At 40.2% G+C, this 19477-nt stretch overlaps 1 protein-coding gene across 1 annotated transcript; it reads right to left on the bottom strand.

Annotated features, from left to right (window-relative positions):
* Positions 1-1610: 1610 nt before the first annotated feature.
* On the bottom strand, positions 1611-19317 carry nlrc3 (NLR family, CARD domain containing 3). The gene is made up of 19 exons (XM_071462370.1): positions 19046-19317; positions 16428-16595; positions 13587-13850; positions 11467-13213; positions 11289-11375; positions 10961-11044; positions 10222-10305; positions 10047-10130; positions 9863-9946; positions 9478-9561; positions 9228-9311; positions 8540-8623; positions 8155-8238; positions 6451-6534; positions 6126-6209; positions 5850-5933; positions 4592-4675; positions 3804-3887; positions 1611-3640 (listed from the first exon to the last, which is right to left on the bottom strand). The coding sequence occupies exons 2-19, from the start codon at positions 16549-16551 to the stop codon at positions 3550-3552; spliced, it is 3405 nt and encodes a 1134-aa protein (XP_071318471.1). The 5' UTR covers positions 16552-16595; positions 19046-19317; the 3' UTR covers positions 1611-3549.
* Positions 19318-19477: the final 160 nt, after the last annotated feature.

The following is a 19477-nucleotide window of genomic DNA, read 5'->3' as shown; positions in this document are numbered from 1 at the left end:
GTTCTCATATGTAGTCAATACAAGGAATAGGATGGTGAACTTACTAGTATAACAACCTCAGTATACATCCTGACTGCCTTATAAAATGAACAATAAAAAAAAATAAAAAACAGTTACCAAGCCCTACTCACAATTTGTTGAAAACTTTGTATCGGTGGGATATTTTATGCTGTGAGTAAACAAAAACATCTCATTGAGAATTCAGGTTGCTACTCCAATAATGTAAACATAAATACTCTGGAATACAATTTGAAGGTACTGTGTGCATCCATTTATGGATATTCGAATGAAACGTGGGGGGAAAAAAAAGTGAGGATACAAAAGGAAAAATGCAACAAAACACAAACTGGACTTCTTTTTTGAATGCTGGCAAGATGGGAAAATCTTCCAGCTGATTACTGCTGGGAGAAAAATGGTTCTCCTGGGGTTGATGAACAAAGACTGAAATATGCATACAAACACTCCTCGTCAGATTTACAAAGCATGCATGGTCCATAAGTCTCAGTTAATGTGACAATGTGGGCATGTGCACAAACCTGATTTCCACTCCCACATCCATGAATGGACGGACATGTGTCTGTGATAATCTGTTTACATATGAACACCTCTGTCTGCTTTAGGTCAATGAAAAGAATGGCAAAGAAGATCTTAATGTGAGGGAGATGGTGTATTCATGGTTTTTGTGCATGTGTGTGTTTTTTTTTTTTACACATCTAGTTTCTGAATACCAGTTTGAACTCCAGAGCCCTTTCAAGGCCAGATGGTGTGTGTGTGTGTGTGTGTTTGTTTGTGCTGTTTAATTTATAAAGATGTAATTTGTGGACAGACTACATCACAGTCTATGTGATCTGTCCAAAGGCAATGCAGCCAGGGAACAAAACTAATGTGTCACTTGTTACTAAGCCAAGAGGAAAGTAGACAGGAAAGCACCTGGCTATCTTATTTGTGAAGCATGTTGAATATTGATGAGGGATGCTGCCACAGCCTGTGTCTCAGCAGAAGGTAACACAAGGTTCTCCTGAAAGAGGAAGGCAAGTTAAATTTCGCAGAATACCCAAGAAAACCAAGCTACTACGTGGAGACATAATTTCCTGGCTGCATTAGTCACACTTCTCTTACGACAGCGACCTTCATGTTAATGAAAAGCGTTTAAAGGGATATAGTGTGATGTGTTACAATACACCAATTAACAACATCTAGAGCTACACTGACAACAACATCAACATAAACAAGGATGGTGTTGGATGTTGATGACTTCCTTAATCTTTTTCCGGCTGTGTATACAAATCAATGACCTTTGACCCCTTCCCATTCAATCATGTGAGCAGTTTTGGGGGTGAATGGAACATTGAAGGTTATGAGTAACAGAGATGCCGTGGTTCCGCACTTACAGAAGTACGTATTTGGAAGTAGATAAGTGATAGTCAGTCGAATGAAATGTTCTATAGATTTGAAAATATCAGGCTCAATTTAATTGCACGCTCCCAGCTTGGCTATGAATGCTGGCTGCCTGTGTCTGTAGCTGGTAGTATGAGTAATATCCAAGTAATGGTGGGGAAGGGCTGGGAGATTGCAAACAGAGTGCCAAAAAGCATTTTGCAGCATCATGCTTATTTGGATGATACATTTTTATTATTCATACACAAGTCGTCACACAGTAGTACACTGCCTCCATCAAATGCAACCAAGTCAACCACGTGTTTGCATTTGTATGCGACACCTCATGTGAAACACTATGCAAAGATTGTACACTACGTGGTTACATGAAAGAAAGAAAACTGATCATATTCTGATTCCTATCATCATTCATATGCTCAGCCCACAAGTTGATTTTTAGCCATGTAGTTGTTGATACATTTTTTTTTAATCTATTGCTATCAATAAGTCACAAATTTAATATGTGAAATACTTCGGTTCATGACCAAACCCCTGCAAAACCAATGACACTTCCATTATCCTCAGTGCTAATTAGCACATTTTAGCATGTAATATGCTAAACTAAGAGACTAAACATCAGCATATTAGGATTGTAACTGTGAACTGGGCTTGAAGTGCACTGGGATGTGGTGTTTGCTGAAAATCTTTTATATTTTCAGATACGCTAGCAACATAAGAAATTACAATGTTATTCTATCGTTTGCTGTTTTCTTCTGTGTCTTTGCTGTATCTTTGTTCTCTGTTCTGCTCAAAACCACATAAAGACACAGAACAGACAGATTATTTGTGACAAACTGAGGAGGATCTTAAACAAACAGCACATCCCTGTGCACTTCCAAGCAACAAACTGAGGCAGAATCGTCTCCACCCTAAGGACAAAACTCCCAGGCAGGAGCAGACAAATGTACTGATGCTCAGTGTGAAAACGAAACAACTGCTTCACACGTACATGGCACAACATAGGAGAGCCAGCTCCTCAGGTCGGGACACAGCACACCTGAAGGACAGGGGACACTCATTTGAGGAGAGCAACGTCCACACTCTGGGTGAAGAACACCGATGGTTTGAAAGAGGAGTGAAAAAAGTCATCAACGTACATCAAGGTGATCTATCACACCACTTATCAACCACTTCTCAACTCTCAGGGTGTTAGCGACCCCACCAGAGGTTAAATGCCTGGATCTCCCCACCAGTCAGTTAGAGCTGTTCCTCAAAAATCTCAAGCAAGTATAGTAGTAAAGGCACAAGTCCCATTCATTCCTGTACAAGGCTATCTCCTTTGTTGCACAACCCAGTGATGCTTGTTGCCATGGATGTCAGCCAAAGCTTTAACTGCTTTTTTTTTTTCCATATGTTGCCTGAATAAAGGAAAATGTGCAGCCACCAAAAGGCATGTACTGTTTGTGTATGCAGTCCTACATTAGCATCTTCAATACTCTCATGTGTGCTGTACATTCAGAGGCTTGTTGCACTCCGCCGATGAGAGGATTGATTCTACGCTGAACAACACATTATTTATCATTACATCCAAATTTTCTAATTACGTTTGTCTGCACATACTGAATGAAATCTTTATAATGTCAGCACAGCAGGCTGATGGGGACATAGTCTCATAATTTGATGGATCTTTGTCCCTGTAAAAACATCAGGTGGAATAAAACTGCTATGTGAATGGCAAGGTCCATTCTATCTGTTCAGTTTCTATACTTGAGATTCACTTGTGCAAATGGAGCAAATGTACAGAATAACATCTTAATCAGGACAAGTAAGGGGGGGTGGGGTGGGTGGGGTGGGGGTGGGGGGGGTGTAGCTTCACTCTGTCTTAGGATGCTGAGTGTATTTTACATAACAATATGCTGCACAAGTATCTTCATCATTTGTGGCAACTGCTTCTGCAAGACAAAGTAACTGTTTGCTGTCATAATAAATATAAAAATATCTATATAAAAATGCAGTGAAACAAGTAAAACAACTGTTTAAGAGTGATAATCATATACAGCCAGAGTTTAAAAATTAAATAGTTTATATCTAAGTCTGATAACACAGCTTACTGTTATTTCTTAGCTACATGTACTGTTTGACCTTCTTAAGTAAAAGCTGCTCTTTTCTTGGTCAGATGTCCACCACACAGCCCGGAGCGTTGGCCCTTATGGCGTCAGATATGACCTTTGCTCCAGATTCACCGATGCCATTTCCCTGCAAACTACACAAACATGAAAACGGAGGTCGGTTTTTAATAGGCGCAGAACGGCAGCATGTCGTTGTCCTTAAAATCCTGCTCTCTGTGGCATAAACACACACATGAGAAATCGCTGCATACACGATGCCTACAGACGTAAGAGGATATATGACAAAAGAAAACTCACTTGATGTATGTTAGTTGATGGTTTCCCTTCAAGGCTGTCGCAATGAATATGGCTCCATCCATACCCAGAGAGTTCTCCTGCAGGCTAATGATACACAGACACTATTTATTTCCTTAGTCAAATGTCTAGTAATGTAAATATGAAAGTCTTATTTTCAAATGCAAAATGCTGGCTTTTGGCTGAATGTTTGCCCAAGTCACAATTCAACTGTCAGTCAACAAAGGGGGAGAATAAAGATTGAGCCTTTGTCTGAACACATATGTGAGACAGAGTTAATCCACTCCCAGCAGCAGCAGATCAGTGTTAAAGTCTCCTGGTCAGATATACGATAAAGAAAATGCCGGCACTCACAGTTAAATAGTCTCATTATTCAGCGGATCATGAAATAACACGGCTGTTTAACTGTGAGTGCTTGGCATTTTCTTTATCTTGTCGAGTCAGCTATGGCAGGATTTGGAGCTGAGCGCGCTGCCACTGTTTCTCAGATATGCTGTATCTGAGAAACTGAAACACAACTTACTCATATAACAGAAGGAGTGGAATAAAATCAACCACTGCATTGAGGGTCAGAAGTGTATTACAAAATCCAAGAATCACTTCTGTTTGAATTTCAGTAAATTAACTTTTCATAATGCAGATGTGACAAACCAAATAATGCAGCTAAGACACATTCTCTGCAGAGTAGGTAAAACAGACCAAATGTCAGACAAATGTTTTTATGCTTTCTAAATTGTGAAAAGACAAAAGTGCACTTATGGTTTACATAATAAGCTCCAGTCAGGACTTACTTCAATGACTTGAGGCTTCTGTTGCTTTTCAGTGCATTAGCCAGAGCTTTCGCTCCCTCCATCCCCACGGTGTTCCCACGAAGACTGAAACACATAATGGAAAAACATTAAATATGAATCACAACAATAGTTGTTTTAACACTTGCAATAATGACAATACAAAAGAAATTGCAGCAGTTGCAGAGATTAGGAAGAAAAGTCTGTCTCTTGTTTTAATGTCTCTCTTTGGCGCTGTTTAAACACAGGGTGCAAGCTTAAAATCAGTTTTTCATCAGGACTGGGAAGTTGACAGCTTCACAGTGAGCTGGCCTGTGCTTGTGGCTTAACAGAAAACATTGGAGAGGTCCACAAATAGCTGAATCCAGCCCCTTTTCTGGCTTAGGTTCTGTTCGACCAGCTTTCAGTTCACAGTTCAGTGTTTTCCTATATAGGTTTTCTATTGTTGCTGTTTTTGAAAAACTGAAACATGATTTAAAGTTTTCTGACCATATTTTAAGCTTATTCACTTGTTTTCCACCGTGTTGTTCTGTTGAGAGTGGACTTTCGTTTGTCTACCTCTTGTGAAATTACATGGAGACCAGAAGCAAGTTAAAAAAAGATTGAAAAAATGCTGGTATTAGAAGATAACATGGTACATGTCATTTTATATTGTGATAATGCAATAATAATATAGAACAAAATCAGATTATGAAACTGTTTATGGATAAAATAACCAGACTGTTTTGGTTAATCCAGCAAATTAAATACCTGTTCACACTGATCCAAAAAAAATCAAAAAGTCAATATGACCTGTTCTGGCATCATCACAATGGTATAAACAAAATCTCTGATGACTGACTCAAATATACATTGTCAAACCCAGCCCAGCGAGCAATGCATTCATCCAGACAGGTGTCGGAGGGGTTGTGTTCATGTCTCAGTGAAGGAAAGACCTGCCGATCACATACTCTAGTCTACCACCTGCTTGAAATTATGTCTGTCTCAGAAAAATGCCTATAGAGCTGCAATCACAGCAGTTAAATTACGTGCTGGCATATTCAGACAAATAAATACACATCCAAACACAAGCTAATCAAATCCCTAAAGAGGATAAATTGTTTTCAGACGGAGTAATGGAAGGAAATGGTCTTCTGGAGGAGTAACATCAAACCAACGGCCCTGCTTCATCACTGACGGCTTTAAATCGCTTGCTTGTTGTATGTGGCTGAACATCACACAAGAGAACAGTTTGACGCATGAGGGACAGCTCAGGACTCACTCTAATGTTTGCAGGGTTTGGTTGGTCAGTAGAGCCTCTGCCATGGCAATGGCTCCTTTTGTGCCTGCTGAGACCCCCTGGAGACTAAAGAGACAGCAGAGAACACAGTGAACACATGGGAAGATGATAGAAAACACACATGTAGAAAGATTTTGGTAAATCACAACTTATATGTGAATGTATCTTAAATACGTATGTGTCTGAATATGACATCTGTAATCAGATTTTATTTATTTTAAGTTAGAGACTGATAAATATTGATCACTCAATGCCAACCACAATGTGCGCAGAGACGCGTTGGTTTTCAGGGCCTCCGCCAGAAAAATGACGCCCTCATTCCCAATAGCATTCTCCTGTAGACTGCAAAAACACACACGGGCATAGTATCAGTTACAATAACAATACAACCCTGTGACTGACATTTCACATGACTGTTTAGTGGCTAATAAAACCATGCACAACCGATCAATAACATCCACGGATGTTACTGGGAGATCAGTTGAATTACAGAGCAGAGAGTGTTTGGGAGAGAGATGAATGAAATAACTGATAATGGGATAATGAGGATGGCAGTGGCAGAAGTCTGGACGATTGGCCTTACTCCAGGAGCTGCATTGTGCTGTTGGAGAGCAGAGCATGGGCCAGAGCTTTAGTGGCAGACGACTTGATGAAATTCCACTGGAGACTGGAAAAAGAGAGAAAGGTATGTTTGGTTTCCACATAAGGAAAACACTGCATATATGAGGTTCTCTGCAGGGGTAGAAAATAACTAAGTACTTTAATCCAGTAGTGTACTCAAGTAGTGTTGTAATTTCTGCTGCTTAAACTTTCCTTTTATACTTCTTTACTCCAATGTATTTATTAGTTAGTTGGTAGACAGGGTTTTACATGCAAAACACAGAGTACAAAATATGCTACATGTTAGAATTACAGTGCATAACAACAATATATAATGTAATTAATATAATCTCAAACTGCTAAAGAATCAAAATGCATCTTCTGCAGTAATGTCTTAATTATAATAATCCAATAATCTGATCGAACCTTTGGAATTTAGTAGAATTTTGAATGCAGAATAATTATTTCAATTTTATATTTAAGTATTGCTGCTTTTACTTGACAAAAATCCTCAATACTTCTTCCTACATCATCTTTTTTTTAATGTCACAAGCACAAACAATAAATGCATCTTATTCTGGGGTTGTGTGGTCTACATTTACTGGCTGTCATTCATGAAAATGAAATTATTCTTCACAAATTTCATACATTTTAATGAATAGGTATGTGTTATTTACGCTGGGAAAACCAAAGAGAAGGTGGTGGACTCCTGTTAATGCAAATGAACATCCACAGAATGGACATTGAGATTTTGGGCTCTTACAAGTACCTGAGTATACCTGAATAATAAACTGGACTGGACTGACGCTAATGCACTATAAAAATGCACTATAAAAAAAAAAAAAAAAACGAACATAGCAGACTCTATTTGCTTGAGAGACTCAGGTCTTTTGTGCAGGAAACACTCCTGAGGACCTTTTCTTATTCTGTGGCAGCATCAGCCATTTTCTATCCTGTGGTCTTCTGGGGCAGCAGCATCTCCACTGCTGACAAAAAAAGACTGAACACACTGATCGAGAAGACCGGCTCTGTTCTGGGATGCCCCCTCTGACCCAGTGGAGGTAGTGGTCAACAGCCAGGTGAATGACGGCTAAGCTATCATCCCTGATGGAGAACATCTCCTACCTCACGCGGGACACTCTGACATCACTGAGCAGCTCCGTCAGCGACAGACTGCTGCACCTGCGGTATGTCTTCACACACCGCAGGTCTTTCCTTCCTGCTGCTGTCAGACTGTTTAACAAATACTGCACTCAGTAGACCACACACATCAAGAACTGACAAAATCACCATGTGCAATAATTACCACACACCGTCTGTGCAGTATTCCTTTCATAATATATTATCTATTATTGATCTCTTTTAAGGATTTGATATCTTTGATGATCTAATCTTATCTTATCTTATCTTATTACATATGTTACATGTGTGTTTTCTTACAAATGTGTCTGAAATGGTTAAAAATCTCATGGCACGATATGATTTTGTAACTTATTTACATTAAAAAGCAGCTAGTATCAAGACGACGCTGTTGCTAATGGAGTGGATCTGCCCTGTTTATTGTATTATGATACCATCATTGTGCTCCTCAGGAACATTTTCAGTAAGAGTGATGCCAGATCTCCTCACACTACTAATGTGCGTGTCTATGTGCATGCTTGCATTTTCCGTTACAAGCCTCACTTACTGCAAAGAGGTGAGGCCTTGATTAGACTTGATTGCGCCGGCTATAGCTTGTACCCCTTCATCATGCAAGAGGTTGGCTGTGAGACTGGGATACACACACACACACACACACAGATATACACACACACACATACAAGTAGGCATAGTACAAATAATTACAGAGGGAAAAAGAGACTGTATACTCACTGAAGCACACAAGCACATGTTAGGTATTATACAAGACTTCTCAATTTCTCAGAAATTGAATGGGATTTGCAGATTTCCATCATGCAATAGCCCTGAGTGACACATTACAGTCTTGGGGAGTGACATTTACCGAACAGTTGGATATTACCATGCCTCTCTGGAGCATTACACTATGTACTGCTATTAATGAGGTGACTCACTCGAGGTCCTGTAGAGAGTTGTTCTCATAGAGGGCATGGGCCATGTTCTTTGCTCCCTCCACCCCGATTGAGTTCTCCCTCAAACTAACCACACAGAGGAAATACATGGAAAGAAAGGGTTAAGAAATCACAGTTTTCCCACCAATCTCAATGTCAATTCTTATTTTCAGTGTCATATCATATTTGACTAGTATTTATTTATACAGTGTTTATTTATGAGTTCCAATATACTACTGATTGCTATTTTTCTAAGGCAATAGTTTTGGGATATATGCTTATTCCATTACTCCGTCTTATATTCTTTTTCTTTTTCTTTTTAAAGAGGAAAGATCAATACACTCTCATGTTTGTTTACCAAATATGAAGCTGCAGCTGAGCTTAGCATTGCATAAAGACGGAACAGGGGGCACCAACTAGCCTAGCTCTCTCTATCACCCAACCATCACCTCCAAAGCGGTCTATTACTAGTACTATAAAATAAGGATAGGAAGGAAAACATGCTGAATGAGAGCTTGCCTTGTGGAACAAAAGATGTCCCTGAATTTAAGTGAGGATTTATTGCTCTCTATATTCACTGGACAGATAGACAAGTGGTATTGATTTTATGCCACTAAGTGTGATTACAGATATTTGTCTTGCAGGAATGCTAACCAGGAAAACAGGGAGAGGCTTCAAGTTTAACACTCACTTCAAGGAGACAAGGCCACGGTTCAGCCTAAGTGCTTTGGTCAAGGCAGTCATCCCCCTGTTGCTGATTGAGTTACTCTGAAGTCTGCAAACAGAAAGGTTGAAAGACTTGAGTGACAAACTCTGTCACTGTTTCACAGGACGTGAACCAAAATGGAATAAGTCATGGTGTGAAAATGTGTTAGATTCATGAGTAGAAGGTGATGGGTGATGTGGAGGCTACAATGCACTCCTGTGGAGAAGGTACTGACTGAAGCGAGAGCAGAGTGTGATTGAGCGTCAAAGCCTCTGCCAGAGCGACTGTTCCTTTGTCCCCAAGCTGGTTGCTACAAAGGCTGCAGACAAGAACAAAAATAGACTTGGCACCTTAAGAATAAATGAAGTTATTTGTCTTAAAGAATAATATGTGACCTAAACACAGGCTCTATGGAAAAAAAACACTATTCTATTAGTGAACTACTTTACTCCTAAACATAAATCTACAAAAAGAATATATAAAAATCTGAACAGCTTGTAGTCTTTAATCCACTGTACTGAATGTAAAAGATGTTTGCATAATTATCTCAATAGCATGTAAAGTACAGTATGATATAGTCAAGAGCAGTAGAATGAGTGAGTATAGGAATAAAACATTACATCAGCTTTGTGAGAGTCCGGTTTGTCTTCAGCGCATCCGCAATCCTTTTGGCTCCTCCGGCTCCGATTGTATTCTTCCGTACACTGAATCAATACACGCATAAAAGAGACATGTGCTGATTCCTCCACATGTAATATACACAGGACATGCAACAAACACAAGTGAAGCACAGACAGAACTCACTTCAGGGACACCAACTTGCGGTTGCACTGCAGTACTTCTGCAAGGGCCTGAGCGCCTTCCTCCTCAATGGAATTGTTCTGGAAGCTGATGAGCGAGTTAAGAAAATCGAGTGTTATCCTGGCATTTTGTAGGATCACTGTGAGCTTAAATCAAAACCTATAGCAATTATACTCACTTGATTGATACCAGGACTTGGTTCATTTTCAAAGCTTCGGCCAGGAACTTTGCACCTTTGGAGCCGATATTGTTGTTCCGGAGACTAAATTATAAACAGGTGGGGAGATGATATAAGCAATGTACAGTAGTAATTCAAACGCTACGTAGCAATGTGTATGCCTGTGAAATATGAAGACAAAGACCACAAGAACTGCAGCAATTCAGGGACTTGGAGATAAGCACTAATTGCGACTTTTATTTGTTAAAGCTGCAGCATACGAAACAAAATCTTTATCTAAAGAAATACTCAGATGAATTTCAGGGAACAAGCAACAACGCCTATTCATGTTATATAAATGAGCATCAAAATGTTTATTAAATGTATATTCACAGCTGTTCACCAGAACATACAGACAGGTGACAAATTAAAGGAAAGGTATCTCAGTGAGGGGATGGGCCACCGCGTGCTGCCAGAACAGCTTCAGTTTCTCCATTCATTTGTCAGGTTTTTCCTTTATTTTGTCATGTACCTGTATCTGTCATCAATATGATGCAAGCAAGCAAACATGTCTTGTGTAGCTTAAACATCATCTGCTTTTGGGAAACATTGACACTGCAGTTTTCTTTCTTTAGGCACCAAACTTAAGCTTGGTGCAGGCGAGGCACACCAGTTTCCTCTTATGAACTCAAGAGGTTACAGTCATTCACTTAATTCATGTGTAATGAGTCATATGTCAAAGGAAACAAATAGATCTCACTTGAGAGAAATCAGTGTCCGGTTCACCAACAGGGCTCGACTCAGTGCTTTGGCACCTTTGTTGCTGATGGCGTTATCTGCCAAACTGAGGGGGTGAATAAAAGTGGTTACATATAGTACAACATATTAATGACAGTCACATCCATCATCATTGCTGCCTCAATCCTACAATCACATGATAATCACTGTCAGTGTCTCTAACACCCTTGTAATCAACGGGACCAACACTAAATCATAATTAAAGTTTAACCATGTAAGCAATCAGGCAATTTCATTTGATACAGGTCAGAACAATTAGACTTTAAGAAGAAATGTAGGTGCAATCTCACCTTATCTTCTGAATATGACAGTCTTTGGCACTCAGGAGGCTTCCCAGCAATTCCATGACATCATCTTTGAAGTGATTATTCTCCAACCTGTTGAACAGAAAAAAAAACCCATGAGTTTCACTCTTCAGTCTTTCTCCTGATTCTAGTTTATTGGAAGACAATGCTTTGGGGAGCTGACCTGAGATGGCTGCAGTACAGCAACTGTGGGAGCAAACATTTCACTGTGGTGTAGTTCAAAGAACCTGTTAGGTTGGTCTGTTCACTGCACTCTGGAGACACATGCAGCAGATAGCCCAGCACAACACAGTGAGCCCGGGTTAACTTCCCTGCTAGGCTGCCAAGCCGTAAATCTTCCTCTACACTCCGCAACAGCTCTGTGTGTTGCAGCTCCTGTAAACAGTAAGCCAGGTTGACTGCACGCAGGGACACCACAACACCCACGCTGACCAAGAGGCCTTGTAAAAATCCTGCTGCCCAGGCCTTCTGATTACCATCATCTTTCCCAAGGGCCAAAAGCCCAGCGAGAGGTTTTAGTGCTACTGGGCACAGCAGACCTGTCAAGAAGCGCACAAACACATCCAAATGACCATCTTCTGCTTGTTGTGCATGCTGAAAGGCACTTCTGAAATGGTTCTGGAAACCAATCTTGGGCCAGGACATGGTGCTCTCTGAAAACAAGTCAAAAATGGCCCGCTTGGAGGAGATGTGGTAGAAAGTAGCTGCAAGAAACTCCTGCAAAGTCAGATGAGTGAACCGGTAGGTTGTGTATATGGCTGACTCTTCACGAACAAGAAGTCCTGCACCGAGACTACTCTGAGTTAACAGCAGATCTATCCCATAGGCCCTGAGGTCCTGCTCACTGAAGGTGTACTTGTGTTTGAGGAGCCCATAAAATGCCAGTCGTCCAAGATTCCCCAGCAGTTTACGATTGCTCCCATGAAGCTGCTCCGTCTTTACAGGCTCCCTGCCTCTTGGTTCGCCCACTTCTGCCTTCATGGAACAGAAGTGGGCGTAAAGCTCAGTACAAGTCCTTGGAAGGCTTTCCTGTGTTTCGCTCTGCAGGATATACATCAGAGTATCAGCTACTATCCAGCAAATGCATGGTATGTAGCACATCACCATCAAGATCTTATGGGACTCCAAGTGTGCCCATATTTTGCTGGCGAAATCCCTTTCAGAGAAGTGGTGGTTTAGGAAGATCTGGATGTCCTTTGGGCTGAATCCTGGGATCTCTGTCACCCTGTCCACCAGTCCTCCAGGGATGAGCGAGGCCACTCCTGGCCTGGAAGTCACCCACACTGCTACGTCAGGGAGTAGATTACCCCGGATGATGTTAGTAACTAAGTCGTCAATGGACACTTCTTTCTTTGGGTCATTGCAGGGTGCTGCATCAGAGAAATTTAAAGTGCAGCGAAATTCATCCAAACCATCAAGTATGAGCAGTGTCCGACAGGAGCTGCTCAAGACCAGACCGGGGTCTGTTAAATGAGGAAATGCCATTTTTACCAGTTTCTCAGCTGAAAGCTTCTCCAATGAGTTCAGCTGACTAAAGGTAAAAGGTAAGACGAAGCTCACATCTGTACAGATGGTCCCTTGGCTCCACTGTCTGATGAAGTGTCGGACCCAGGTAGTCTTGCCGATACCGGCAACTCCAACTGTGAGGGAGACTCTTGGAGGCAAACTGACCCGTGTCAGGGGCTCCAGAAGCTTGGCAAGCCCCAGCTGTCTGAGATGATTTCTTTTCCCTCCTCGAGTCGCCCCCACCTGCATCAGGTCGTGCTCCTTTTGCTGGAGGTCAGAAAGTCCATCGACCAGAAGTAAGGTTCTTGACGAGATGTTCAATTTGGGGCAGCTGACTGAATCTCTGTCTCTGTACTGCTCATATCGCCGTAAAAGCATGTCTTTGTGCTCCTTCACCATGTAATCTGCAGAAAAAGAAATTGACTCAGGTTATTGTTGATAATGGGAAAATATATATGTATTTTTTTTTATTTTATTGTTTGATAAGAAATTGGAGCAGGAAATTAATTGCATTTATGCAGCACTGGTGCAAAGTGCTTTTCACCATGTTGCATTTATATTCATTCACTGAAGACAGCACTGAGCAGCTCATGAGGGGCAGTTTGTGACTGTTGCAGGAATTCAGGAATCAAACCACTGCTACCCCTGCTATTACTGCATGATTTGTTCTACCACTTAAGCTAGCAGATACCAAAACTACCCGCTGAGAACAATTTTTTCATCATGCTTTGAAGAAATGACCAACACAGTGGGTAAATCCCATTTCAAACCCCTTACCATGGTTTATGATGAGCTGGGCCACCTGAGAATCTGAGCTTTCTATGAAACCCTGGAGGGCATCAGAGCCTTGAGTGTCCTTGCCAGTGACAATAGTTGTGAGCATGTTAACCTGGTCCTGCAGCCGGCCCGCTTCCTTGATCTTGGTCTCCTCAGCTGAACTCAGCACATCCACCTTTCTCAGGTGGGTTAACATCCCCTCCAGGAAGGAGGTCGTAGTAAAGCGTTGCAACTGGTCTTGATGCTTTTGAATCCAGCCAAGATCTAATCCAAAACAGCACAGAGAGGGGAGAAACTCTTAAATCATGATTAATGTCGTTAACAAGGAACAATGACAATAGATTCTTCTAAACCAGAACAATACTTTGTCACATCGAGAACAGGTTCTCGTCTCTTCATTTTTGTCTTTTTATCAGACTTTATTACAGAATGAAAAAAATTGCCAGTCACTGAAAACACACTGGTCGTTTATTAAAGGACACATGTTGGTCATTCTTATCACGTGCTCTACAGGACCACATATTTACCAATTAAATGTATTTTGAAGAGCAACATGAGTCTGCAGGTTCATGTTGGTTCTCACTGCTTCAACATTTGTACTTCCCCTTTTCTGTTGGGTAATGACGTTGCACCAAACCTGTAATCCTGATAAAGTCTGTTCTTCTTTTTCCATTTCTCTTTTCCTTATTCACCCTTTACTGTGAATTTTATATGTATGAAAAGGTTCATCCTCCTCATTTGATGATGTCTTCAAGAAAAAAAACTGTATACCGATCGTCCTCCCTATAACCTGCACAAACACACTCCTTTCCGTATAATGTAACAACCCTCTCTCTTCTTTTTAGCCCTGCTGAAATGGGATGGCAATGACCATCTAGCTGTTTGTTGACTGGCTGATGGATCAGTCATACAGTTTGGAACAAGGGTTGGTAGGACTGCAATGAAAATGTATGGGCATTCATGACCCCCAGAGGAGGAATCCTAACAATTAATCATGGTAATCAAGTCAAGTCAGTTTTATTTACTGTATACATAGCCTTACCAATCTGCACAGCAAATGACATCCCATATCTTAGACTTCTTATAATCTTATAATGTTGGTGTTTTGTGGATAACAATCATATTTGTTATCCATAAGCATGTTTGTTGTTGCATATAATCAGTTGCATTTGTACGGCCTTAATCCACATTTTACCCAGGAGTGAATTATGAAGTGAGTCAAGGCAAAATATGTAACATAAAGTAAAACAGCCTGTCAAATGTACTGTATCAACCCAAACAATAACAGCTTTGGATTTTCTTTTTTTCTTACACTTTTTTCCAAACTCCCAAAGCCAATTTAATCCCATGTGGAGCCCTGAATAATTACACCCTGGCACAGTAATGACAGATCATCAGTTTCTTACGTTAAGCTTTATGCAATTACTATGATCAGTAATTATCATCAGCCCTTGTGAGACACATGTTGACAGGTTACCTCAAATCTCTCCTCAGCCTTTTCAAATGTACCTATCTCTGTTTCAGACTGCAACATGTATTCAATTAAACCAGGTGGCATTTAAACACTTCAGATGTAAGAAGTTTTAAGCAAATATAGGAGCGAATAGAAAACTTTCCAGAAATCTGCCTCTTTCACTTATACCCCAACTAAATTTGAAAGTGCACGCACCTAAAAAATGAACTTTTGGCTGAGGTGACATCAGTATCTCTCGCCTTGGGATATTCAGCAAAGCAAGACTCTCCGTCGTCTCTGAGTAAATTCAAAGGCAGTCCTTGGCATGCAAAATGGCAAGTGTTCATGCAGATAATTGTTTCCAAAATAACTTGATAAGCATTTCTGGCCTCTTCAGGCTCCAAATTCTCGAGAAAGATCAAAGTTATTTCCAGCACCTGTCAGTTTCCTGAACAGCATCAGAGTTTCCCCCAGGAAACTGGTGGGCAGACTTGGTGGGCAGTATGTCACAGTGTTAGCTTTCTTAGATTAATAGTATGTCTAACTATAGAAAAAACAGGAAATATGCTATAAATTGTAATATACATATTCCAACTAATAAGGTCTCTGCAGTTGACATCAGTTACTGGTTTGAACTTAATAATTTAACAATTTGTGTCTATTTATTCTTACCACGAGGCTTCAGCTGAAGATTCTTCACACAGTTTTTACCCACTGTCTAAAAGGCCGCCATGAAGCTCAGCACCAGCAGACATCACCACACTATAACCCTCAATATAATACAAAATATTCTTCAACTTGACTTTACAAAGACCTGTTTAGAAACCATTGATTTTAACATATGGAAGCCAAACGTCCACCATGAAAGATAAGTTGTCTTTTCATCACATTTCATTAATTACAGCTCATGTTCCTTCACTGAACTGGCTCTAAACTCACCTCTGTAGCTTAACATTCATGATAAGAGCAGACACGTTAATATGAGCGAATTTGATGCGGCTAACACTGATGAAAATGTCAAATTAAATTAGGATTAATAAGAAATGAAAATTGTCCTTCACTGTAATAGAACTGGAGATCATTCTCTGGCTCTGTTTCGAATGGATTTTTACTTCATTTTAATGATGCCGTTATACCCACTGATTTTCAGAACCAAACATTGCTGTCTTTGCCAATATCATTGTCCCATCCGCCCTCCACAGATGGGCATGGTCGCTGTTATAGCAGTTTTTCTGTTGCATTAGTCTCAGTGGTCCAGCATACTTCCAGCTCAAAATTGATAAAAAAGAAAACTTAAAGGAGTAAGGAGAGTTTAGGGAGACACAGCAAAGCAGCTCCTGACATTAACCGCTCCAAAGCCACAATGAAACTGTTATGGAAGCTCTTACCCTCTGTTTCTGCTTGTGAAGAGAGAGAGTAGGGTGTAGACTGCAGGTCCATGTAGCAGTCGTCCTGCCACATAATGCGTTTGCTTCGGTCCAGGATAGAATCGTAATGTGCCTTCCTCTCCATGAGACAGTCTGATATTTTCTGCCCCTAGATGTTCCTGTTTGTGTCTTCACAACATAAATCAGCATTACTTACACCTTGTGCAACAAGAACAAAAGGCATTACAGGCTGTGATCAAGGAACTTGAAAGAGATTAACTGAGGCCTCAATATCTTCCAGGACCTTCTGTCTTGGCATAACTAATGCTGCAAATGTGCATTAATGTGCATTAGGTCATGCATCACTGATTCAGGATGTCTGCTGAAAAGCAACAAATGTACTTGAAATGAAATTAAAAATGAGATTTCAGTGTACAGAACAATTTGTTCTCAAGCTGTCACTAATAATGTTGAATTCCAATGAGTTTGACAAAGAGCAAATGCACTGAGAATCTATATCCAATTGCTAGATATGACAGATGCTCTTACCCACAGTGCCTAACACCACTAAACATCATGTTTATAGCCGTCAGATTAAAGTGAAGACGTTTCCCCTGAAAGTCTGTTGTCTCATTAGCAGAAATGCAGTTCGAGCTTTTTCAGGGATGTAACATCAGGTGAGAGCCACTTTCAGGGCAAATCAACTGGTGTGACACATTTCATAGTTGTCATTCATTGTGCTTTACATAAGATACTGAGACAACACCAGTACTGTGGAAAGCCTTGATATCAGTAACATGAATTATTTAAGGCCAACTTGATGTTGGTGAAAATTGACTGGACAAACTGCTTCACATTCAGCTGTCAAGTTTTATTGGCTCCAATCCTACTTTTGAAAACTGCAATCTTGTGTCCTTGCCAGACACCGTGGTGAAAGGTCTATACTCAAGAAAAACGTCTATTCTGCCACTTCTTGACTTCAGCTCTGCATTTTTGTGTCTGCCTTATTGTGAGGTTAGAGACGCTGGTTTGACTCTGGCCACTACTTAGTTTCTCTTCTCTTTCCTCAAAGTTCAGAACAATGTTTCATGTCTATATATATCCTAGAAAGAAATGACCATATTGATACACTGCTGTTACAAGTCACTGTACCTCCCTACATATGATGGTACTGGAATGGTACCAATGATGGTACTCGTTATGCAAATGACACACTGTTTTATGTTCTTGCTTCACTTGAAGATCTCAGTCATTTTGACAGCAGTGCAATAATGTTTTACAGTTAAAGACAATGATGATTATTAGAGAACAAGGCAACAGAGCGAACCTCATTTCGACATTTAATGCCTATTCTCTAAAAACTGCACCTCTGCCTCAGAATCTGGGAGTAATTTCTGATGAAATTTTGGGGGAAGCTAAAACAAGTTGTGGACACAACATTGGCATATCATCAGCTTTAAAGCTGATACAGCCAATATAGTTGTAAACAGTTGCTAATTTTCCGCATCCAGCAACTTTAGCATTCATTTGGGGTCGTCTTTCCGACCCCCCGGGGAATGTTAAGTCCAACTCTCCTCCAGACTCTCATCACTGTCAGTGTCACCCCCTTCATATTGTTTTCACATTGTCTTTGGATATGTTATTATAACCTATACATTTCTAAATCAATTGCCTGTATGCTGCAGAATACATTTTAAAGGCTCTGCACACCTGCACAGGTGTTTTCAGTTAATGTGGTTGATAGGCCTTAAGTTAAGGTGGGGTGAGGCATGCTGGGAATTAATGACCGTCTCATATTTCACACTTTCACTGTCAGTATGTTTGTTACAGATGACTGCTCTCTGCTACAACGATGCTTTAAAAAAAAGAAAAAAAAGAAAAAAAAAAAAGCTTTTAAAAGAAAAACAAACACACCCTGCTAGATTTTAACTTTTCATTTTTTTTTTCTTTTGTAAAGCACATTTCATTGAAGTATATAAATACAGCTTGTAATTAATGGGTTTTCATATCACTACATATTCACATAACTGCAGTAGAAGTACTGCAAAGACAAATTCAAATTAGGTCTGAAGTTTCACTGAGACGGGAAATGGCAAATGCCTTCCTGTGTGGTTTGTTGCTGATCACGTAACTTCTGACAAAGGAAGCTAATTCAAAAACCCAGACCTCAAATATATCAAGACAGCCTGCCAGCTTCCTCTGTCAAGTTTATAGACAATATTAATGGCCATAATGTCTTAATAATGCATTTATGTGACTGTATAAATGTGTTTGGGAGACTGCTCCACGGTTGCGACCATCTTAAATAACCACGAAATACAGAGGAGCAAGTAAAATTGCACAATTATCATCATCAGCAAGCAGAAAATAACTAGTAATATTTTTTGCATGATGCAATCACAACGGCATTGAATTGCAAAAAGAAAAGCCACGTGGATCAAACGCATATGAAATAAAACATTAGTAAATGAGGAACCAGTATGTGTGAAAAATGTATCGTAGCTCATAGCAAAGTGAATAAAAGTCTGTCGAAGAAATAAACTTAATGGTTGGAGTCAGTTTTAGAAAACGTTGGTGGCTGACAAAGTTGAAAAAAATTCAAACTGCAGTGTGAAGACCACAAAACTCGGGTAACTCACCATGGGTTTGTTGAAGTTGTCTATAGGTGTCAAAGGATGGAAAGTGCAGCCCACATGGATGTTTTATATGGTAACAGCATCATTCTCATGAAGGCAGACATAGGATAACCTCTGGTGTGAATCAGAGGAACAGCTAAGGAGATAAAAACTAAACTGATGAGCACATTAACAAGTCACAAACACAGCAGTTGAAGTCATCATAACTCAGTACTGTTGCTGGGAGATACAGTTTCATGCTGCAGCTCCTTCCTGTCTATCTACTGTGCCTTCCTGTGTTGTGGTTAGCAGGTTGAAGAGTGAAAATAAAAAAAAAAAAAAAAAAACCCCAAAAAAACAAAAACGTCTGCTTTGTACTTGCACACGCAATGCAACACAGACCGAGGTCTGAGAGCTTAACCTTCAATCTTTTTCAATCTCTCCTATTTAAGACAG

Source organism: Trachinotus anak, unplaced genomic scaffold (genome assembly GCF_046630095.1).
Source record: "Trachinotus anak isolate AG129_WGS33_773 ecotype Australia unplaced genomic scaffold, CSIRO_AGI_Tana_v1 ptg000025l, whole genome shotgun sequence".
NCBI classification, from domain to species: Eukaryota; Metazoa; Chordata; class Actinopteri; order Carangiformes; family Carangidae; genus Trachinotus; species Trachinotus anak.
Note: the sequence above shows the minus strand (reverse complement) of the source record. Positions and strands in the feature narration are given on the sequence as shown.